Raw genomic sequence first — 24,306 nt, 5'->3', positions numbered from 1 at the left:
CCAAGTCTGAGTTAATAACAGCAATAAAAGCTGGAACAGACAGGGGCAAGGTCGCTGAGCTTAGGCGGGAATATAAGGACATGATGGCGCAGGCAAGGTCAGAGTGGGACTGGGACAGATGGCAGGATCTCTCTCTCGCCCTAGAGACGAGGGATTCTAGGAGATTCTGGTCTTTGGTAAACATTGGTACTGGCGAACCAAAAACTGCAGTGGAGCCCAACATTGCAGCCTCTGTGTGGGAAGACCACTTTGGTAAGCTCTACGAAGATATCTTCGAAGGTTCCAATGATGTGGCTTCTGCCGTCCTATCCCAATCTGGCGACGGATTGGAATTTAGCCTTGGGGAGGTGGTCAGCGCAATAGAGAGACTGGCACTGGGTAAAGCACTGGGGCTGGATAGATTGCCTGGTGACCTCTTTAGGTCCCATCCTGAGATCTGGGCCCGTATCTTTGGAGGGGTGTTTGTGGTGCTACAGCCCCCTAATAAATGCTTTTTCTGGTAAATAGTTGGGTACAGATGCTTTAAGTCGGGTATGGTGAGGTGTCGGTCGGATTTCACCAGGAATGTTTGCATACATGCAGACAAAAAATACACTGTCTCCTCTCTGTTTTAAAAGTCTTCATAAATGTTGGTTATTTTACAAAATATTGTGTTTTCTCTCACTTAGTACCGCTACCCATCCTCATTTGTCTCCCTTTCCACTGCCACTTTAGCCCCTCTCATGCACCCTGCTTGTTGTATAATGTATTATAACATTAAATGCCAGCGCAATTGTTGGGAAATCTGAAGCTCACACCCCCAATCTTACTGACCAAACTACACCTCTGTGACTGCAAACCCGTATCCCCTGTGCTTCAGCAGCATGCTGTCTCACAGCTTCAAGGAACTATAAACAGCCAGGTTTGAAGGCTTTCACAATTTGAGGTGGATGTCAATTCTTCTTGCAAGAATTGAGTTTCAGAGGTGCCGCCCTGGACTGAGGAGCTTGCAGCAGTGCAGGACATCCTGAAGGAAGTCATCCTGTGTGAAGTTTATACATTTGTGGGTGGGGGGGCGCGAACTAGACCTGAAGGCATCAGAGCGCTTTACATGAGCACCAGTTGTGTTAGAGACGAACACATTAATTGTTAGGTCTCGCTAAACCAATGCGTAAGCATTTTTCGGCGAGATTATAGTAAGGCTTCCGAAAAGTCTCCCCAAACTGCGGATTCAATTCAGTTCATGTGAGCCAGGCGCGTGCACATCGCCAGCCACATCCCACACCATGCCTCGGCATCAGACTTGAAAGGAAGCCGCTCCCCCGCCCCACTCCGCGCAATGCCAGAGCTAGTTTTTCTCGCTTTTTTTTGGTGCTTCATTCCACCTACCACTTTACACTGACTTGTTCACTTTCCTCCCATTTCTATCTCCTTCTCTCAGTCTCCTCCTTCATGTATTTCTCTGTCAATCTCCCTGTCTCCCATTCTTCATCTTCGATGCATCTTTTATTTTCTTACATGCTTTGGTGTACTTTCTCCTTTCTTCCCCTTCCTCCATATTTTCTACAACTTCATCACCTGTATTCTCATATCTTCTTTATTACTGCCTTCCTTATTTGATTTCCTCTTCTTCATTCCACCTTCCTTGTTCTCGCTCCGGTTTTCTCTTTCTTACCTCATTCCTCGTTCTTTCCAACATTGCCGCATCCTCTTCAGTCTCTTTCTCTGTCCGTCTGCCTTTCTCCGTCTCTACTTCTGCTCATTATTTCTTCTGTCCCCAATGTGCAGCTTCCAGTCTTTATTCCTTCCATTCTCTTCTTTCTATCCTGTTGATCTTTCCCCTCTACTCCTTCCACCCTGCATGCCCGCCTCTACTGCCTCCTTTGTTTTCGCGCTTTACTTCCGTAGTCTTTATTCTGTCAATCCACTTCTGTTCTCCTCCCTCATAACCCCCTCCTCCGTTTATCCCTGTCTTCGCCCCTCTTCCTTCTTCCTTATCATATTATTTTCTTCCTCCTCTCCTTTCCTCCCTCGTCTTCCCCGCTCTTTCTTGCTTCCTTGGTTCCTCCGTTCCTGTGTGTCCAGCCCCCTCTCCCTGGCACCTCTGACCTTTCCTGCTGCTTCCCGACCACCCTGACAGTCGGGAGCTGGTGCCTGTGGGTGCAGAGTCTGGCTCGGCGTGATTTATGCCATTGGTATAACAGCAGACACACTGCAGTCCATCACTGCAGTCCCCCCCTGATTAAAATTCAGCTCCGGCCCCGACTGCAGCACTCCACAAATGGAATATTCTACATAATTTCCGAAAATGCTTGTTTTTCTTGTTTAAAAAGTGACCTTGTGTGATGTAACTAGTGTTTATTTAAAGCGCTGCAATACCTTCCGATAGAGTTCGCGCTAAATAAAAGTGCAGAAAAAACACAAAACAAATCGAACGCTTTAAAGCAAGAAAGGAACACCTCGGTGGGTGAATCACCCAGCTGGTGTCACAAGGCCCCCATAGGCAGAGCGGATGTTTCTTGCCATCCTCACCTCTGCTGATTATGTAGAGGCTACCAGGCCTTACAGTGACACCTCGTCACCCAGAATACCCTCGGCACCCTCTCCAATCTCACACCTCAGCAAAGAGCCTTTGATCAGCATTAAACAGGCGAGTGCTCCCCCCTGGGGCGCTACCTCCGGGCATAAAACACCACCTTGAGTGTACCCCTTCTTTGAGGTAGACAGTACCACATAGGAGAGGTGCAAAATAAGTGTATAATCTTGTTGTAAGCCTTTATTACTGCAAGACATAATCAGGGTTTCTTTGCTACAACAGCTTGAATTATATACAACACTACATTGGGCGCTAAAAACTGGAAAAATTCACATTGGAATGTTTAGAACTCCAACTGCTCAAAATTACTCAAAACATAACCATGAACAAATCAATTTACACTGGAAGAATACTGAAGCATTTGCTGTGCGTAATATACTAAAAAAACAAAACATAAAACCGGTTTGCCCATAGGCAATTAAAACAGAAGTGGAATGCATGCAGGGTGAACGAACTGCTCAACTTTGCGGAAAATTGTTCTTTAAGTCCACCAATGCAGTGTGCTAAAGTGTTTGGTCTTTCAGGGCAGTTTCTCAACTAGTTTTCATCAGTGGTGGTTAAGTCCCCAGAGTAATCATTTGGGTCAGCAGCATCATCCGCATCTGCACTTTCTGCCTCCACATTATCTGCTCCTCATTTTCATCGTTTTCACCATCAATGTCCTCCTTTTCGTTTTGCTCATTGTCTTCATCATTCGCATCAGTTGTTTCCTCAACTACCGATTCTCCTGTTTGTTCAACGATTTCAAAGGGATTCTCACCCTAAAAGTAAACACAAGTTTTAAACCATCTTTAGCAAAATTTTGCAGAACAAATGCACACTAACTATTACAAAAGTAACAGCAAAAGTCTTGTGTACAGTGCAAGTAAAGAACTCAGATTTCAGATCACAAAAAAGCAGAAAGAATGTATTATTAGAAAAGGCATCTTACAACGGGGAGAACATATGCAGGACTTCTAAATTTTAGAGTATGTCCAGACAGGCCATAGGATGGAAAAATCCATGCCATGTCTATGAACGCCCATGAGCTCTGAGGAGTCGGGGCGTGGCTTGGATGCCGAGGAGGTAGGCAGCGTGAGCTCGGAGCTCCGTGCCCGATCCCGGAAAATATCCTGAATATCTGATCGGACCCCGGTGTAACCAGTATCATCCGGTACTGGAAGGCACTGCGGAGGGCCCGGGGCCCACGGAAGACGACACCGAGCCATTCCGCAGCAATACTTCGGCTTTGAAAGTTGGACCCAGGCGAGAAGTCGCGGATCCCAAAATGGCGGCGAGGGCATGAGACTCTGAAGCGACGGAGACATCTGCCTGGAGACCTGCAAAGGACTGCTCCCTGGCGACACAGGGGTGTTGCCGGCTGAATCGCGCCTCTCCCCCCAGGTGCCGAGCGGACTTTGGGCGCGCCCTCGGGCGGAGACTGGGGACCCCCCCTGGTAGGGGCGACGACAGTGCGATAGTGACCCAGCAACGAGAACCCTGGGCCCCTGGCACGACTGGCGCCGGCCGGGCTGCGGTCATTCAGTGTTTCCTGCTTTTTGGAGATAACTTCGGGCCCGGGAGCCCTGCCGGAGGGCGATACCCAACGGCACACGGAGGACGGCCAGGAAAGTACCCGGAGGCCACCGAACGAGCCGGCCCAGATGGGGAAGACGAAAGGGAAGGGAGATGGCGCGACCGATACTGAGGCCGCGGAGGGAGCGGAGCGAGACCAAGCGGCATTGCAGCGGATGCAGGATCGTATCCTGGAGGCCATCGCCACCACAAAGGACGCCCTGCAGCAGGATATAGCTCAGGTGGCGACGGGTTTGGGCCTCCTGAAGGCCGACCATGACAAGCTTAAGGACAGGGTGAAGTCCGTGGAGACCACGGTTAAAGAATTAGCCCCGGGCCAAGCCACAATGAAGGCCCAGATGGCGGACGTGATGGACCGTCTGAAGGTGTTAGAAAGGAGGGCCGAAGATGCGGAAAACCGAAACAGGCGCAACAACGTTCGCCTAGTGGGCCTGCCGGAAAAAATCGAAGGCGACGACATGGTGGGCTACCTCGATAATTGGTTGCGGACGGAGGTGGCACCGGAAGGATTGTCCCCCTTCTTCTCCCTGGAGCGGGCACATAGAGTTCCAGCGCGCCCGCCAGCCTTGGGCCTTCCTCCTCGCCCAGTGGTGTTTAAGTTGCTCCACTACCGGGACAGAGACTGGCTCCTACAGAGGGCGAGAGAAGCGGGGCCATTTCAAGTGGATAACAATAGAGTCACCATGTTCCCGGACTATACATTTGAGACGCAGCGACTCCGGGCAAACTTTCTGTCCCTCAAACGGGAGCTCCGCCAGGAAGGCATCAAGTACTCCCTGTTGTTCCCTGCCAAGCTAAGAGTGGTGGTGGATGAGAAAACATTATTCTTCACGACCTCCGCAGACGTTTGGGACTGGTGGGACACTTATAAAGCGGGCACGGATGGTGCTAAGGCCAGGGAGGAGGAGGCTAAGGTGGCGCAACCGGTCAGGCAATCCCAACGGATCAGGAGGAACCGCAAGAGGACTGGAAAACCATCGGTGTCGCAGACGGAGGCGGAGAGGCAGGCGGCACTGCAGGCGGTAGTGGACTTATCTAGGACCGCCAGGAGTCGGTCCGGGAAGGGCACGGAATCGGAAGACCCGGGCACGGGCTCAGAGACGGGACAGTCGGAATTTGGTGGAGCCCGGGGCCCTATCGTGACGCCGCAGACTTCGGTGGAGATACTGGAGGCGTGTTGAACTGAACTGGTGGAGTGAACTCGTTGTTTGGACACCGGGGCACTGGGCCCGCAGCAATGGAACGTTATTGATTGAGGTTTTGGGGAGCTGTAAGGTGGGGATTGTGGGATGGAGTGCACGGGGCTGACTTGTTTTGAGGTTACATTGCATTGAGCCACGCCTTACTGGCCCCTAAGGTCACCGCAGTGGGGACTGCGACTGTTACCGCCTTTCCTTGAGGGGTGGTTGGGAGTGTTGGTTTGGATGGGGGTACTTCCAGTTGCGGGGGGGCCTGTCCTGGGGGGGGTGGGAGAAGCGAGCAGTTGGGGTTGCTCGGGGGGTAGTTGTTGTTGGAGGGGTTCGGCTTCCTGTTTGGAGTGGGTGGGTGGGTGGACCCGTGGTCGCGGGACTTTTGCGGACAATGTTTTTTGCTCTTTGGTCCGGTTGTGTAGGGGGGGATGGCTAGTACCGGGGCGCTGAAATGTGTGACCTGGAATGTGCGGGGTATGCAGTCCATGACGCGCAGACATAAAGTCCAGGCGTACCTCAAGCGTAGGGGGGTTCATATAGCGTTCCTGCAGGAGACGCATCTTAACAAGCAGGAGGGGGCTGCCCTGCAGAGGCGCTGGAGGGGGCAGTTATTTTACACGACATTTTCAGCTTTTGCAAGGGGGGCACTGATTTGGATACGGGCGGGGGTCCCCTTCCAGGTCTCGAAGTCAGTGGTGGCCCGGAGGGCAGATATGTGGCGGTGGAGGGGAGGCTGAGAGGCAGGGTGATATCTCTCTGTAATGTGTATGCTCCTAATGTAGACCTACCCGCCTTCTTGTCTACTATCTCGGGCAAATTGGCGGGTTATTTGGCAGGGCCGGTCCTCTTGGGGGGGGACTTCAACTCGGTTGAGGATGTGTTACTAGATAGGTCCCATCCCCCGCTGCGCGCGTCCCCAGTGCATAGGGTCGCTAAGCGTAGGTTGGAATGGCAGGAAAGCTGGGCCCTCACGGATGCATGGAGGGCGTTGCACCCCACCACTAGGGACTATTCCTTTCACTCGCACCTACATGACCTGCATGTGAGGCTGGATGCGTTTCTTTGTTCGGCGTGTGTGCTCCCCGCGGTGGGAGGGGCGGAATACTTGGCCAGGACGCTATCGGACCACAACCCTTTGTTGATGTCTCTGGAATGGATGGTGACTGTTAACTGCGTGCCAACATGGCGCCTGCAACCTGACACCCTGGATGACTTGCTGTTCAGGGAGGCCCTGGGTGAGCGCATTGAGAGATATTTTGAGGAGAACAGTGGCTCGGCCTCCACTAGGGCGGTCGAATGGGATGCGTTTAAGGTGGTAGTGCGGGGACACTGCATTGGCCACACGGCAGGGGCTCGGAAAACACTGCTGGATGACTTAGATAAGGCTGAGACGCGGCTGAGGGACTTAGAGAAGAGGCGCCCGAATCACCCTGAGCTGCAGGAGGGGCTTAGCGGGGCACGGGAGGGGCTGGCGGTAGAACTAGAGCGGCTGCGCAGCTTTGATCATAAGGAGTACATGGCAAGGGCGCATGCGGAAGGTGATAAGGCGGGGTCGATGCTGGCTTGGCTTGCTAACCCCATCCGGAGGGGTGTGCCGATCATGGGGATCCAGGAGCCAGGGGAGGAGCCCTGCCACACTCAACCCGGGATCCTGAATAAGTTTCGTGCTTATTATGAGGGGCTCTATAAGAGTGGTGGAACGGGAGGGGCGGACGAGCTTGAAGAGTTCCTGGATGGGTTACAGTTGCCGCGAGTGGAGGACTCGGAGGCGGAAGAGCTAGGTCGGCCCATCTCTCTTGGGGAAATAGGTTGTGCTGTAAAGCAGATGGCTAGAAATAAGACCCCGGGACTCGACGGACTGCCTATTGAATTTTATGGTAAATACCTAGAGCACCTTGCCCCACGGCTGCGCGAGGTGTACAACGAGGCACAGGCGAAGGGCCGACTCCCGGGCTCCATGTGCGAGGCCCTCATGATCCCGCTCCTGAAACCGGGCAGAGAGAGTGCGGCTCTGTCCTCGTATCGTCCGTTGTCTATGTTGACGACGGACCACAAGATCCTCAGTAAAATTCTGGCCAACAGACTGCTGGTACACATGACAAGCCTGGTTCACGGTGACCAGTGTGGTTTCATACCGACACGCAACACCACTCATAACATTCGTAGGCTCACGAGACTGATGGGAGCGGACTGGCCTGACGCCGTCTCCCCATTTGTCCTCTCCATTGATATTGAGAAGGCATTTGACAGCCTTGAATGGGGATACTTGTTTGAGGTGATGCGTCGCTTCGGGTTGGGGGACGGATATATAAAATGGACCAAGGTCCTGTACACCGAGGCGGTAGCGAGGGTTCGGGTGGGCACACTGATCTCGGGACAATACCCGATTAAACGTGGCACTAGACAGGGTTATTCCCTATCCCCGCTCCTATTCGCGTTGGCGATGGAACCCTTCGCGGCGGAAGCCAGACTGGGCCGCCACTACGCAGGCTTATCTTTTAGGGGGAGACCGCAATTCATATCCCTGTACGCGGATGACCTGCTGATGTTTTTGGCCGATGCGGGCCCCGAACTTCAGGGGCGCGGCAGCTACTGGGGCAATTCGGCCGGTTGTCGGGCCTGAGGGTTAACTGGCCTAAGTCCTGTCTGTTCCCCCTGAGACCGGGTGAACCGTGCCCACTCACTGCTCAGGAACTCCGGTGGGAACCGCGCTGCCTGCATTATTTGGGGGTCTATGTATACCACACCCCGTCCGACCTACTGGATGGCAATATTACTCGCTGCATCAACGCTCTGCGGGGGTCCATGGACTTCTGGGCAACTCTGCCGTTGTCCCTGGCGGGTAGAATCTCCCTGCTTAAGATGATAGCCCTGCCCAGGCTTTTGTACTATTTTAGGACGCTCCCGGTATGGGTCCCGAGCTCTGTTTTCAGACGCCTAAGGTCATTGGTCATAGCCTTTTTGTGGGGCACGGGAAGGAGGCGCATAGCGCTCGACACCCTGTTGCGCACCAAAGATGATGGAGGGATGGCGGTGCCGGATTTTGAAGGATACTACTTAGCCGCGCAACTGCAAACCTTTACTCAGGAGGTGGCGAGGGTGTACAGAGGCCCCGAAGACGCGAGAGTGGAAGGTACCCCGCGACATGTTCTGGCGTATATTACGCTGCATCAGAGGCTCCGGGTGGGAGACCTGACGGTCGAGGAGCAGACGTTCCGGCTTTGCTGGGACCGGGCCCGTAAGCGGGCGGGGGTCCGCTTTATGTATGCCCCCGAAATTCCGCTGGGGATGGTCACCGCCCTCCCACATGGAGGCGACTGGTCGCGCTTAATAGGATGGGAGGAGGCGGGAATACAAATGCTGGGTGACCTTTACGAAGATGGGGTGTTGCTGCCGTTCCAGGGCCTGCAGGAGCGATTTGACCTTCCGAGGGGCGACTACTTGCTGCACGCAGCAGTCACAGGCGCCATGTAAGCTCACTGGGGGGAAGGGCTGCAGGAACCGGGCACCTCGATGGCCTGCCAGTACACCATGATGGCGGCGGGAACCTTTAAGGCTGTCACGTGCCTGTACGCTAGGATGCAGCGGGAGGCCTTGCAGCCTTTGGCAGCCCTGAAGGCCAAGTGGGAGCTGGACCTTCAGGTGGAGATTCCAGACACGACCTGGGGCCAGTTGCTCAGGCGGGCACGGAAGAGCTCGAGAAACGCCAGGTTTCAATTGATTAATCTCTATATCGTCCACAGGGCATACCTCACCCCCGGGAAAATCCAACAGTATTTTGGGGCGACCGACGCTGCTTGCCCCAGATGTAATGCAATTGGGGCGGATTTGTGCCATATGCTGTGGGATTGCCCCTCTCTGGGAGACTATTGGCAGGAAGTTGGGCGGGCCCTTAACGTCGCGACGGATAGGGATATCCAGTTTACCAAAGCGGTTGGTGTTCTTCATTGGTTCCCGTACACGCCTAGGAACAAGATGACTAGTACATTTATAGACTTGGGGCTTATTCTGGCCAAGCGGGAGATCACAAGGAACTGGAAGTCCAAAGTGGGGCCCACGTATAAAAGATGGTATGGGGAATGCCTGAGATGGGCCGCGTGTGAAAGCACCTTACGGTACCAGATGGCCTGGAGGTTGAATGACGAGAAAGCTCTGGAAAGGGCGACTGCATGGGAAGTGATGGTGCAGGCGCTCCGGGATGTGGACGATGAGGGGCAGGATGGCGAGAGCGAACTGGGCGGGGCGGACCCCGTCACTACACAGGAGAACACACCTTAGTGAAAGATTACTTCCTCCTGCATCACACCGGACACTTTTACACTGTTAGTCCAGCGCAGAGCGACCACGGGGGGAGGGTGGGTAGGAGGCTGTTTTGGAGGGATGTTGGGGTACCGAAATTTGGGGAGGGGGAGGGGTGAAAACCACAAGCAACCCAGGGTTATTTGCCTAAGAAAGCGATCGGACATTGTAAGGAGCTACGAGAAATGGGCAGGGATGAGGTCACCCGCAACACGGCTGAGGTGACCCCCCGGATGGAGATCGACTGGGTCGTACTGAGTCTGTACATGCTGTATTATAACTGATAATTGTATTGTCTGTACATTTATATTGGTGATGCAATAAAAATGATGTTAAAAAAAAAAAAAAAAAAAATGAGCTCTGAGGAGTCCTTGTACAGAGGGGGCGGTGACTGGAATATTGAGGGTGGGCATCACATTTCCAAGAAATTAATTTCCTGCGAAACTACAATTTTTTTGGGTGAAACTCAGTACGGAAGAAGTGTTATTTGCAAAGCTGAGGAAGGAGTAAACAGATCTGAACATTCAATATGCAGTGTGAGCCCTGGAGGCAGGAAGGGTGGAAGTGCATCCACAGCATTACAGGCTGCAAGCTAATTGTTGATGAATGAATGAATGAATAAAGTATTTAATAAAGCGCACGGTGGCCGAACGGCTTCCTGGCGCTGGGGACCTAATCAGAGCTCAGCAGAGGGAACCCAAGGAGGATTAGGAAGGGAATGCCTGAGAGAAAAGAAAAGTTTTAAGAGCTTTGCGGAAGTGAGTGTAGATGGGAATGGAACGGATAGAGAGAGGAAGACTGTTCCAGAACTGGGGGGCCAGGACTGAGAACCGAGTGCCCCCCGTTCTGGATTTACGGAAGCGGGGAATATGAAGAAGAGAAAGAGAAGAAGAGCGGAGAGTGCGGACCGGGGCATGAGAAGAAACAAGAGAAGTGATGAACAGGGGCGCAGAGCGGAAATGAGCCCGAAAAGCTAAACAGGCCAATTTGAAAAAGGATCTAAAGTGAACTGGAAGCCAATGAAGTGATTTGAGAACCGGGGTAATGTGAGAAGATTTGGGGAGGGAAAGGATAAGACGAGCAGCTTGATTTTGAATGGCCTGTAGGCGGCGGGATTCGTAAGCCGGTATGCCCACGTACAGGCCATTCCCATAGTCAAGGCGGGAGATGACAAGGGCCATGACTATGGATTTAAGTGCATCGGTAGAAAAAAAGCGTGAAATTTTCCGGATTAAACGAAGAGAGAGAAAGCAAGAGGACACGACGGAGCTGATCTGACTGTGCATGGATAAGTCATGACTGACTTTAATACCAAGAGTGCGAACAGAAGAAGCGGGCACCGGAGGGGGGCCAAAAGAAAGGGGCCAATGTGCAGGGGACCAAGGGTTGGAGGGGCCACCAGTGAGAACAAGTTCCGTCTTGTCTGGATTGAGCTTCAGATGGTTAGCGCTCATCCAGTCAGAGATGAAGACTAAAATGGAGCAGAACTTGGGAAGAGAATCAGGGGAAGAGGAAAGATCAAAGACGAGCTGGAGGTCATCTGCGTAGTTGTACACCGAGACCCCCAGCTCAAGGAGAGAGGTGATGAGGGGGTGAATATAAAGATTGAAAAGGAGGGGGGAGAGAGAAGAACCTTGGGGAACGCCGCAAGTGACAGGGCTGGGGGGAGCAGAAAAACCGGGGAGATGGACTGCTTGGGACCTGTCCCGCAGAAAGGACGCCAGCCAGGAGAAGGCCGTGCCCCGAATGCCCGCTGCGCTGACACGGTCGAGAAGGATGGAATGGTCAACCGTGTCAAACGCAGCGGACAGATCGAGAAGGACCAGGGCTTGGGGGAGGTTAGAATCGGCCTTCCCCTTGAGCTCATCCAAGACTGCGAGGACCACCATCTCCGTGGAATGGCCCGGGCGGAATCCCGCCTGGTGGGATGCAAGGAGGCCGTTCTCCTCTATATAGGTGGAGAGGCAGGAAGTGACATGAGCTTCAAGGATCTTGCCGAGGTAGGGAAGAAGAGAAATGGGGCGGAAATTGGAAGGAAGAGAGGGATCTAGGCCAGTTTTTTTTAGAATAGGAAGGACTATAGCGGATTTGAAGGAAGAGGGGACAGATCCAAGAGCCAAAGAAGAATTAAGAAGAGCAAGAGGGGGGGCAGGACAATTGGTGAAAAGAGTTTTGAGAATGCGTGCTGGCACGCCATCCGCAGGAGAACCGGACTTGGTTTTGACCAAAAGTTTTAAAAATAAATCGGTGGAGATGGGAGGGAAAAGGGCGAAAGAGGAAGAGGGACAGATAGGGGAGCAGGTGGGACGGGGTTGAGGCACTGTGGGAATGTTGGCTTTAATCTTCACGATCTTGTCGATAAAAAAGTCGTTAAGTGAAGAACAGAGGGACTGTGAGGGAACTAAACTAGGAGTGGAGCGATCAGAGGTGGCGAGGTTGTGGACCAGAGAGAAGATTTCACGGGGTTTGTTAGCCGCGAGAGCTACTCTCTCGGTGAAGTATGCGGTTTTAGCCGCTAGGATCGCTTTTTTATATTCAGTAAGGAGTGATTTGTATTTGACGCGCAAAGAGGGGCAATAGGTCCGTCTCCAGTGGCGTTCCGACCGCCTAAGGTCGAGTTTAAGTGTTTTAAGTTCTGGGGAGAACCATTTGTGCGCGTCATATGGACGTACCGCCTTGATCTTTCTAAGCGGGGCGACTAGATCGCACGAAGAGGAGAGCCATGTGCCGATAGCATTAACCTGGGATTCAAGAGGAAGATTAGTGAGGTTGGGGGCAGTTGATGGTCATTAACTTATCAGTTTGCAGCATGTGTACCTGTTTGATTTAATTAATGATTTTATTTAATTTGTATAGCTCTTGAATCACCCCCAGGGGGGTATCTCAGCGCTTGGAAGCACAGCATAGGTCATGGGTACTCACAAACGTTCTCTCAGGGGCCAAATTTACACTGTGGTTTGTGTCCGAGGGCCGCACCAGTGGGGGCGGGGTCAGTGGGGGAGGTGGCAGGGCTAGAGCAACATAAAAATACACAACTGACCATGAGGTTGATCACTGGTCCCTGCAGCGGACACCTTCGTCCACTGAGCCACCAGACCCGGGATACACACATCTCTTGCTCTCTCTTTGTCTCCCTCCCTCACTCTCCCTACCTCTCCCATACTCTGTTCCCCTCCCTCTGTCTTCCTCCCCCTGTCTCCCTTTCCCTCTCTCACTCCCTCCCCCCTTTCCCTCTCACTCTGTCTCCCTTTCCCTCTCTCACTCCCTCACTCTGTCTCTCTGTCTCCCTTTCCCTCTCTCACTCCCTCACTCTGTCTCCCTTTCCCTCACTCACTTTCCCTCCCTTCCTTTCCCTCTCACTGTCTCCCTTTCCCCCTGTCACTCCCTCACTCTGTCACTCCTTTTCCCTCCTTTCCCTCCCTTTCCCTCTCACTCCCTCACTGTCTCCCTTTCCCACTCTCACTCCCTCACTCTGTCAGGGCAGTTTTCAGGAGTCTTCCGAATTTAAGATGGTCCAGACACTGTCTTAGGGCCAGCTGTAGTTGATTCCAGATGAAGGGTGCGAGAAGGACTTGCCTCCGGGTCTAGCCTTTTTTATGTTGGGGCTTTTGAGGAGCGATTGGGAGCTGGCGCGCAGAGTCCGAGCCGGGTAATAGCGGCGAAGTTTCTCTACTACATCGGGAGGGCCATTGCCCCAGATAGCTTTGTGTGTGAGACAGCAGATCTAGAATTTCACGCGCTGTCGTATGGGCAGCCAGTGTAGCTGATGAGGGAGGGGAGAGGAAGCTGATCTGGGGGGAGCATTCAGAACCGTGCAGGCGGCTGTGTTTGGTATCATTTGCAATTGGTTTAAGGAGGACTCATTTGCTGCAATCAATAGGGCGTTGCAATAGTCCAGCTTGCTTGGTATCAGGGCCTGTGTTAGGGTTTTCCTTGTTGTGTCGGGGACATAAGTAAAAGCTTTCCTTAGTAAGCCATGGGTGTGGAAGCAGGATCAGACTGTGTGAGTAACGCGTTTCTTCATGTTTAGGGACTGTTGAAGGTGAACACAGGTTTTTGACTGTGGTTGCCGGGGTCGGGGGTGTGCCTAGTTCTGGGGGCCACCAGGAAGGTGACCAGAGGAGGGGGCATCTCCAAAGAGCAGAACCTCAGTTTTTGCAGCGTTCAGCTGGAGGAAATTGCTTTCCATCCAGTGAGATTTCCAGCATTCCTAAAGAGAAGGTAGATTGGGCAGATTGAGAAGTTTTATTGAAAGAGAAGGTAAGCTGTTGATGCTTTTATGCCTGTGGCTGAAGGGTTACCCATGTGTGGTGTGAAATTCGCTTTTAAGTAGAACTGCAGAATGGCCATATTTCTGGTTGAATACAAGACTGCAACAGAAATATACTTACTAGAAATACCAATAAAGAATTTGCTGGATTACATTTATATTTAAAGCAGACATCTCCAACGGATAGCTCTGAATCTACTGGCAGCTCACCAATACCCTGGAAGATTGGGGGTTTGACAGTGTGAAAACACGAGTCAGGATACAGGTATCCTGAACCTATAGGACACATGGAGGGACCCCCTCATGGGCAATTGCTTTTTTTTAAAAACCTATTAAAATTTTAAGTGCTGACTTTTCTATGGTTGTGTGGGTAAAAATGAAACTAACGTCCCTGGAACCTTTGGCATTTTCAGTGGGTTGTAAAACTTTAATTGTGACAGACATCTGAGTAGTCAGAACAATAATTCTGGAAGGCATGGTCACTCACCATTGTGGTAACTCTCATAGAAAAAGTTGGACTGCCGATTTAACTGGCCAAGCAATTATTCAACTTGAGTCAATAGGTTCAATGTCTTCAGATATGGCTCCTAAAAATCTTACCGTTGCATACTGTTCGTACCGGGACTTTACTGTTGGGTTGTTTAGGATACTTGTAGCAGTGAGTACGCTCTCCCTTTTTATTTGTTCCTTGTAAGCCTGGAATTTTTTTTAGATAAATAAACGTTAATTTATACACATACTGCTAGTTCAACTACAATAACTTGGTTGGAACCTAGAAGAGAAGGCATTCAATGTGGACAGAAACCCTTTTGAAACTACTCTGCCACCAGGGTGTGCCAGATAAGCGTTTAAAAAATACCAGGGACTCTTATTAGGGAATGACCCGCAATCTCGCTCCCTCCACAAGCAAGCAATCAAACCCCACCAAGCAGGCCGTGACCTGAAACCCCCAAGGGGAAAAGAGCACAGCCAAGAGACCAGGCGAGCAGATAATGTGCTTTAATGTAAGCTGGGACTCCGATGTCTGTGCTCTTTTCAGGACATGCCCTTTGAAGGACACAGATTGGTCAATGAGAGAGCCCAAGGATTTGGAAAAAAATGAAATAGGGAGAAGAGGCCATCCAATTTCAAAGACATGCCCTTCACATTGACAAAGCCTTTATTTGAGATACCCATAATTAATATTATAACCACCACACTGCCCAATTATTTCAACTATCAAACCAATGCCAAGGTGTTGGCGATGTGAAGGTCTGTAATTGTTAATGACGTGATGGGTTGCACTGACATTCATATAGAGCCACTCTCACACAGACAGAGCCACCCACACACAGAGCCGACAAAAGAAGCTATCCACACAGAGCGCTACACACAGAGCGCTATGCGCCACACACAGACAGAGAGCCACACACAGACAGACAGAGCGCCACACACACACAGACAGACAGAGCGCCACACACACACAGAGACAGAGCGCCACACACACACACACAGACAGAGCGCCACACACACACACACAGACAGAGCGCCACACACACAGACAGAGCGCCACACACACAGACAGAGCCACACACACAGACAGAGCCACACACACAGACAGAGCCACACACACAGACAGAGCCACACACACAGACAGAGCCACACACACAGACAGAGCCACACACACAGACAGATCTTCTCACCTGCACAAAGGAAAGGACAAAAATGCACACAGGCTTCGATCAAACACCTTCCAGATTAACTGCCAAGAATGCAGCAGCACGCACAGCTTCAGACCCAGCACTTACCCACCAAATACACTTCCGCCACAGAAGCAGCACTGGCTGGTGAGACTAGCCAGCCACCAGGGTAAAACCAGACAGAGCAGATGTTCTGAAGAGGCAGCTACCCACAAGACAAGGGCGCCACCAATTTCCAGGACATGGCTCACCAAGACTAACTATTAGTCAGTCAAAGCTCTAGCCTGTAGAATGGGCAATCCAAAAACCACTTGTAACCCAACCATGTCCCCGTCCTCCCTCGCCCCAAAAGAATGTACAGTTAAATGAGATTGATAGGACACTTTGTAAGGCTGAAACAGGGCACATTAACTGTAATATCCAGACGCGGGTAGAAATCTAAGCTCGGAATCAGAAAGGGGGGCCCTGAATACTGCAGGGGGGCTGGGGAGTTCAGCAGTCAATTACTCTCTGCCTTGAAAATAGTACTGTGCCAAAATGGCCTCTTACCCAGAGTGACTAGTACATGTCGCAGCTCAGCGCCCATCACAGAGCCATTGGCTTCTTTGTCGAAGACCCTCAGCCCCTCCACAAAGTCATCGTAGGTACCCTGGTCCTTGTTCTTCGCAATTGTCTGCAGCATGGGCAAGAACTCGTCAAAGCCAAGCTTCTTGGTGTTAAGCTCTGGGAAGGAGAGAAGAGTTCAGAGGAGCGGTCACCGGCTGCAGCAGCGTGCCAGGCTGGAGAGTACACATTAACAGTGACAATGTGATCGTCCAAGTTCCCCAAAAAACCCCAACCACCTCCAGTCAGGTTTTTGTCCCATCCCAGACTGCCAATGAATATTACTGATATGGTCCATCTAGCAACTGTGAACGAGGCAGAGATCTCCAATTCAATGTGTGGCACAGGGCAGGGTCAGAGCTGAGGGCACAGGTGTAAGAGCTGAGGGCACAGGTGTAAGAGCTGAGGGCACAGGGGTAAGAGCTGAGGGCACAGGGGTAAGAGCTGAGGGCACAGGGGTAAGAGCTGAGGGCACAGGGGTAAGAGCTGAGGGCACAGGGGTAAGAGCTGAGGGCAAAGGGGTAAGAGCTGAGGGCAAAGGGGTAAGAGCTGAGGGCAAAGGGGTAAGAGCTGAGGGTGAAAGGTGAGTAGAAATCTGGCGTGTTGGGAATGAGTAGAGCACAGGATACAGATTGCTTAGTGGGTGTGTGTGTGTATTCAAAGGATAAGAAGTATGTGCGGACTTCTGTGAGCTCCCCATTCCTATCGCAATACATAATGCCTTACATACTAGAGTCACATTTTCTACAGCGTGTTCCTCCTGTCACAAATCAATATTTCAACTATTTATTAAACAATTATTGCTTGAAATAGCCTGGAGGTAGGACAGCAAACGCGCATATATACCTAATTTACGAGACGGTTTCCAGTTTCCCTTTGCTGCTGGGGGGAAGAGTTGCATCATAAATACCAGAAATCATGTTTCCACAATTTAATCGCCAGTAACTCCTGAAGTATTTAACAATGTTAATACCAGATCTGCCACGATTGTCACATTTTATGTAATATCCTAAATCAGATACAAGCAGCACGTCGCGTCCAAGTGAAAGAGGCCCATTAGACTCTAATGCAAGCCTAAGGTTTAGTAATAATAGCCAACGAGGATATAGTGAGCACTTCTGACTTGCCCCCTAGGTTCAATGCACCACAGACATAATGAGCCCCTGGGTCTCATCGTAACAGACTGTGCACTCTGAAATACACCTTAAAATGTAGCTCCTTCAGATTCACCCAAGTTAATTTTCAACTGGGGGGTGCTCTGGTCCACGGATGAGTGGCGTATGCTCAGATCTAGGGGTGAGTGGCGGGTGCTCTGGTCCAGGGGTGAGTAGCGGGTGCTCAGATCTAGGGGTGAGTAGGGGTGCTCTGGTCCAGGGGTGAGAGGCAGTTGCTCTGGTTTAGGGGTGAGTGGCGGGTGCTCTGGTCCAGGGGTGAGTAGCGGGTGCTCAGATCTAGGGGTGAGTAGGGGTACTCTGGTCCAGGGGTGAGAGGCAGGTGCTCTGGTCCAGGGGTGAGTGGCGGGTGCTCAGATCTAGGGGTGAGTAGGGGTACTCTGGTCCAGGGGTGAGAGGCAGGTGCTCTGGTCCAGGGGGTGAGTGGCGCGTGCTCTGGTCCAGGGGTAAGTGGTGGGTGTTCTGGTCCAGGGGTGAGTGGCGGGTGCTCTGGTCCAGGGGTGCGTAGCAGGTGCTCAGATCCAGGGGTGAGTGGGGGTGTTCAGATCCAGTGTTTAGTGGCGGGAGGCAGACACGGTGTAGTTGTGAGTGATTCCTGCAGAGGTCCTGTGGTGATGGCAATGTCCAGTGTAGGGGTGAATGACTGGTGCCGAGGACCAGTGTGGGGGTGAATAACATGCGCGGGGGTGCATAACGTGTGCGGGGGTGAATGAGGGGTGCTCGGGTCCAGTGTGAGTGACGGGTGCCGTTATCCAGTGTGAGTGATGGGTGTGGAGGTCCAGTGCAGGGTGAGAGATTCAGGTTCATCCCAGCCACTCGTTCGTCTAAACCTCGCTCTCATCCAGCACCGACTCCGCTTCTCACCCGCCCAGTATTACAAAATAATCCAGCGCCCACCTGTTCGTGAGCCGAAGGGGTGGCAGCGAGGGGGTGAGCTCTCCGTCCGCCATATCCCGGCTCAGGACGCCTCCGACAGACAAACACTCACTGAGTAATTACAACACCTGGCTGCTGCGCTCCATCACAACAAACTTCGCCCAACCGGAAGTTGCATTCTGAAGGAATCCGAGCTCGGAGCCGGCCCGGCCGGGTCTGGCTCCTCTGGAATGCGGCTCCACCGGCGCAGCCTCGGCCCAGGCCTCGGGGGGATGGATGCGGGCGGGCCACGGGCGCCTGCTCTGGGCACCAGGTTCAGGCAGAAAAGGGAATGGCTGGTTCCGTCTGAACTCAACAGGAGGCAGTTCAGAGAGCAGCCGCTGGGCGGCGTGCCTGGCGTTTACAAGAGAGCGCCAACCTGCCAACCACTCCCAAAAGACAATGAGGCATTGCCCTGGCTGCCGTAGCCTGCCAGGGAGAAGAGCGCAGAAGAGCATGGCAGGCAGGGGGTGCACAATAATCGAGTGAAAGCCACAGACGTATGCCAGCTGCACCCTGGCCATCAGACCCCATCTCTGCCCGCCAGCGACATAATCTTCGAACGTCGCCCTCTGGTAGCAGCGCACACACCCGGTCTACCCAGCCCGTCATCATCCCAGGCTGTGCGCCTCACCCATCGGTGCCATAGATAGAGGTAGGGCGATAGATAGAGGGAGGGAGGGCGATAGATAGATAGAGGCGATAGATAGATAGAGGGAGGGCGATGGATAGATGGAGGGCGATGGATAGATAGAGGGAGGGCGATAGATAGAGGGAGGGAGATAGATAGATAGGAGGGCGATAGATAGAAGGAGGGCAATAACAGACAGATGTCCCTTCCAATGGCTAGCCTCCATTTATGGAGCTAGCCAATGGAAGAGCAGGCGGGACAAAGCACCCATACTGCTAAACAAAAGGTTTCGCCTGCGCGAACGCTGCTGCGCAGCAGATCGCCAGGCGAAACCTAAAAAACAGAACCTGTCTATCTAGAAACATACCTTTTTTTGACCGCATTGCCATTTGATCCAGGTTTTCTCAATTTAGGTTTTTTGCCGACAAACGCCCCTCCAATGGGTTTATTAAGCGATTGCATCATCTTTCTTTTCATCCACCTTCCAGCAGGCCCACCAAATACCAGACTTTTCTGGTAGTCGACAACAATTCCAGGTCTCTGCATACCGCCATAATCCTGCAAATTGATAACATAAAATTAGCAGAGAGTATGCAGATAAGGCAAGTTACATGGTGTCCAAAAATGTGTTAACAGTTTTATAATAATGGCAGGCATAATCCAAGAACCAATGTTGGGTGGTCAAGGAATTCGTAGGCTAAGCAGCAGTTGTTGCCATTCTGGTAGGTGTAGATACTTCTTGGCTACAATTATGAAAACTGCAGTAAGGACACTGCTGTACAGGTTTTCATTTGCATTAGTGAGTTGAGAAATAAAGAAGATAAAATGCTTATAAACATGTGTGTGGTTGGGTCTGGTAGCGCGTGTGGTTTGGTTGTGTGTGGTGTGGTTGTGTGTGAGAGAACAGGGAGTTAGAGAAGGAGGCGGGGTGAAAGAACAGCAGATCAGCACAGTAAAAGAACAGGGAGTTAAAGAAGGAGGTAGGGTGGAAGAGAGCAGCAGATCAGCACGTGAGAAGACAAGAGAACAGGGAGTTAGAGAAGGAGGCAGGGTGGAAGAGAGCAGCAGATCAGCACGTGAGAAGAGAAGAGAACAGGGCGATAAATAGAGGGAGGGCGATAGATAGAGGGAGGGAGGGCGATAGAGTAAGGGAGGGGCGATAGAGTAAGGGAGGGCAATAGAGTAAGGGAGGGCAATAGAGTAAGGGAGGGCAATAGAGTAAGGGAGGGCAATAGAGTAAGGGAGGGCAATAGAGTAAGGGAGGGCAATAGAGTAAGGGAGGGCAATAGAGTAAGGGAGGGCAATAGATAGACAGATAGATAGATAGAGGGAGGGTGATAGATAGAGAGGGAGGGCGATAGATAGATACAGAGGGAGGGCGATAGATAGATAGAGTGAAGGAGGGCGATAGAGGGAGTGTGATAGAGGGAGTGTGATAGATAGAGGGAGTGCGATAGATAGAGGGAGTGCGATAGATAGAGGGAGTGCGATAGATAGAGAGAGGGAGTGCGATAGATAGAGAGAGGGAGGGCGCTAGATAGAGAGAGGGAGGGCGATAGATAGAGAGAGGGAGGGCGATAGAGAGAGGGAGTGCGATAGATAGAGAGAGGGAGTGCGAGAGATAGAGGGAGGGAGTGCGAGAGATAGAGGGAGGGAAGGCGATAGATAGAGGGAGGGAAGGCGATAGATAGAGGGAGGGCGATAGATAGAGGGAGGGAAGGCGATAGATAGAGGGAGGGAGTGCGAGAGATAGAGGGAGGGAAGGCGATAGATAGAGGGAGGGAAGGCGATAGATAGAGGGAGGGCGATAGATAGATAGAGGGAAGGCGATAGATAGAGGGAGGGAAGGCGATAGATAGACGGAGTGCGATAGATAGATTGAGGGAGGGAGTGCGATAGATAGATTGAGGGAGGGAGTGCGATAGATAGATTGAGGGAGGGAGTGCGAGAGATTGAGGGAGGGAGTGCGAGAGATAGAGGGAGGGAGTGCGAGAGATAGAGGGAGGGAGTGCGAGAGATAGAGGGAGGGAGTGCGAGAGATAGAGGGAGGGAGTGCGAGAGATAGAGGGAGGGAGTGCGAGAGATAGAGGGAGGGAGTGCGAGAGAGAGGGAGGGAAGGCGATAGAGGGAGGGCGATAGATAGATAGAGGGAGGGCGATAGATAGAGAGAGGGAGGGTGATAGATAGAGAGAGGGAGGGCGATAGATAGAGGGCGATAGATAGAGGGAGGGCGATAGATAGAGGGAGGGCGATAGATAGAGGGAGTGCGATAGATAGAGGGAGTGCGATAGATAGAGGGAGGGAGGGAGATAAATAGAGAGAGGGAGGGCGATAGATAGAGAGAGGGAGGGCGATAGATAGAGAGAGGGAGTGCGAGAGATTGAGGGAGGGAGTGCGAGAGATAGAGGGAGGGAGTGCGAGAGATAGAGGGAGGGAAGGCGATAGAGAGAGGGAGGGAAGGCGATAGAGAGAGGGAGGGAAGGCGATAGAGAGAGGGAGGGAAGGCGATAGATAGAGGGAGGGAGTGCGATAGATAGACGGAGTGCGATAGATAGAGGGAGGGAGGGCGATAGATAGAGAGAGGGAGGGCGATAAGATAGAGAGAGGGAGGGCGATAGATAGAGAGAGGGAGGGCGATAGAGAGAGGGAGTGCGAGAGATAGAGGGAGTGCGAGAGATAGAGGGAGGGAGTGCGAGAGATAGAGGGAGGGAAGGCGATAGATAGAGGGAGGGAAGGCGATAGATAGAGGGAGGGCGATAGATAGAGGGAGGGAGGGAGATAAATAGAGAGAGGGAGGGCGATAGATAGAGAGAGGGAGGGCGATAGATAGAGAGAGGGAAGGCGATAGATAGAGAGAGGGAGGGCGATAGATAGAGGGAGTGCGATAGATAGAGGGAGTGCGATAGATAGAGGGAGTGCGATAGATAGAGGGAGGGAAGGCGATAGATAGAGGGAGGGAGTGCGATAGATAGACGGAGTGCGATAGATAGAGGGAGGGAGGGCGATAGATAGAGAGAGGGAGGGCGATAGATAGAGAGAGGGAGGGCGATAGATAGAGAGAGGGAGGGCGATAGAGAGAGGGAGTGCGAGAGATAGAGGGAGTGCGAGAGATAGAGGGAGGGAGTGCGAGAGATAGAGGGAGGGAAGGCGATAGATAGAGGGAGGGAAGGCGATAGATAGAGGGAGGGCGATAGATAGAGGGAGGGAAGGCGATAGATAGAGGGAGGGAGTGCGATAGATAGAGGGAGGGAGGGCGATAGATAGAGAGAGGGAGGGCGATAGATAGAGAGAGGGAGGGCGATAGAGAGAGGGAGTGCGAGAGATTGAGGGAGGGAGGGCGAGAGATAGAGGGAGGGAAGGCGATAGATAGAGGGAGGGCGATAGATAGAGGGAGCGAAGGCGATAGATAGAGGGAGGAAGGGCGATAGAGAGAGGGAGGGCGATAGATAGAGAGAGGGAGGGCGATAGAGAGAGGGAGTGCGAGAGATAGAGGGAGGGAGGGCGAGAGATAGAGGGAGGGAAGGCGATAGAGGGAGGGAAGGCGATATATAGAGGGAGGGCGATAGATAGAGGGAGCGAAGGCGATAGATAGAGGGAGGGAGTGCGATAGATAGAGGGAGGGAGGGCGATAGATAGAGAGAGGGAGGGCGATAGATAGAGAGAGGGAGGGCGATAGATAGAGAGAGGGAGGGCGATAGATAGAGAGAGGGAGGGCGATAGAGAGAGGGAGTGCGAGAGATTGAGGGAGGGAGTGCGAGAGATAGAGGGAGGGAGTGCGAGAGATAGAGGGAGGGAAGGCGATAGATAGAGGGAGGGAAGGCGATAGATAGAGGGAGGGCGATAGATAGAGGGAGGGAAGGCGATAGATAGAGGGAGGGAGTGCGAGAGATAGAGGGAGGGAAGGCGATAGATAGAGGGAGGGAAGGCGATAGATAGAGGGAGGGCGATAGATAGATAGAGGGAGGGCGATAGATAGAGGGAGGGAAGGCGATAGATAGAGGGAGGGAGTGCGATAGATAGACGGAGTGCGATAGATAGATTGAGGGAGGGAGTGCGATAGATAGATTGAGGGAGGGAGTGCGATAGATAGATTGAGGGAGGGAGTGCGAGAGATTGAGGGAGGGAGTGCGAGAGATAGAGGGAGGGAGTGCGAGAGATAGAGGGAGGGAGTGCGAGAGATAGAGGGAGGGAGTGCGAGAGATAGAGGGAGGGAGTGCGAGAGATAGAGGGAGGGAGTGCGAGAGATAGAGGGAGGGAAGGCGAGAGATAGAGGGAGGGAAGGCGATAGATAGAGGGAGGGAAGGCGATAGATAGAGGGAGGGCGATAGATTGATAGAGGGAGGGCGATAGATAGAGGGAGGAAAGGCGATAGATAGAGGGAGGGAGTGCGATAGATAGACGGAGTGCGATAGATAGAGGGAGGGCGATAGATAGAGGGAGGGAGGGCGATAGATAGAGAGAGGGAGGGCGATAGATAGATAGATAGAGGGCGATAGATAGAGGGAGGGCGATAGATAGAGGGAGGGTGATAGATAGAGGGAGGGCGATAGATAGAGGGAGGGCGATAGATAGAGGGAGGGCGATAGATAGAGGGAGGGCGATAGATAGAGGGAGGGCGATAGATAGATTGAGGGAGTGCGAGAGATAGATTGAGGGAGTGCGAGAGATAGATTGAGGGAGTGCGAGAGATAGAGGGAGGGAGTGCGAGAGATAGATTGGAGGGCAATAACAGACAGATGTCCCTTTCAATGGCTAGCCTCCATTTATGGAGCTAGCCAATGGAAGAGCAGGCGGGACAAAGCACCCATACTGCTAAACAAAAGTTTTCGCCTGCGCGAACACTGCTATGCAGCGGATCGCCAGGCGAAACCTAAAAAACAGAAGCTGTCTATCTAGAAACATACCTTCTTTGACCGCATTGCCATTTGATCCAGGTTTTCTCAATTTAGGTTTTTTGCCGACAAACGCCCCTCCAATGGGTTTATTAAGCGATTGCATCATCTTTCTTTTCATCCACCTTCCAGCAGGCCCACCAAATACCAGACTTTTCTGGTAGTAGACAACAATTCCAGGTCTCTGAATACCGCCATAATCCTGCAAATTGATAACATAAAATTAGCAGAGAGTATGCAGATAAGGCAAGTTACATGGTGTCCAAAAATGTGTTAACAGTTTTATAATAATGGCAGGCATAATCCAAGAACCAATGTTGGGTGGTCAAGGAATTCGTAGGCTAAGCAGCAGTTGTTGCCATTCTGGTAGGTGTAGATACTTCTTGGGTACAATTATGAAAACTGCAGCAAGGACACTGCTGTACAGGTTTTCATTTGCATTAGTGAGTTGAGAAATAAAGAAGATAAAATGCTTATAAACATGTGTGTGGTTGGGTCTGGTTGT

The 24,306-nt window shown here is 52.1% G+C and overlaps 1 protein-coding gene across 2 annotated transcripts; it reads right to left on the bottom strand.

Annotated features, from left to right (window-relative positions):
* Positions 1–3,086: 3,086 nt before the first annotated feature.
* Positions 3,087–23,953, bottom strand: LOC147718516 (myosin light chain 3, skeletal muscle isoform-like). 2 transcript variants are annotated; one of them, XR_015295291.1, is made up of 3 exons: positions 17,038–17,100; positions 16,138–16,311; positions 3,087–3,336 (listed from the first exon to the last, which is right to left on the bottom strand). XR_015295291.1 is itself a non-coding variant. In XM_086918421.1 (3 exons), the coding sequence occupies exons 1-3, from the start codon at positions 23,920–23,922 to the stop codon at positions 3,332–3,334; spliced, it is 288 nt and encodes a 95-aa protein (XP_086774547.1). In that variant the 5' UTR covers positions 23,923–23,953; the 3' UTR covers positions 3,087–3,331. The 2 variants fall into 2 exon arrangements, 1 of the variants encoding a protein (XP_086774547.1); XM_086918421.1 differs by lacking the exon at positions 17,038–17,100 and adding an exon at positions 23,814–23,953.
* Positions 23,954–24,306: the final 353 nt, after the last annotated feature.

This window comes from Lissotriton vulgaris, chromosome 4_1 (assembly GCF_964263255.1).
Source record: "Lissotriton vulgaris chromosome 4_1, aLisVul1.2, whole genome shotgun sequence".
Lineage (NCBI taxonomy): Eukaryota > Metazoa > Chordata > Amphibia > Caudata > Salamandridae > Lissotriton > Lissotriton vulgaris.
The sequence above is the reverse complement of the archived record's forward strand: the minus strand, read 5'-3'. Positions and strand labels throughout refer to the sequence as shown.

Coding starts and splice junctions, on each gene's coding strand:
- LOC147718516 (XM_086918421.1), bottom strand. CDS start 23,922: ATGAAAAGAAAGATGATGCAATCGCTTAATAAACCCATTGGAGGGGCG. Junction 16,312..23,813: donor TGGCAATGCGGTCAAAGAAG/GTATGTTTCTAG, acceptor TCTCCTTCCCAG/AGCTTAACACCAAGAAGCTT.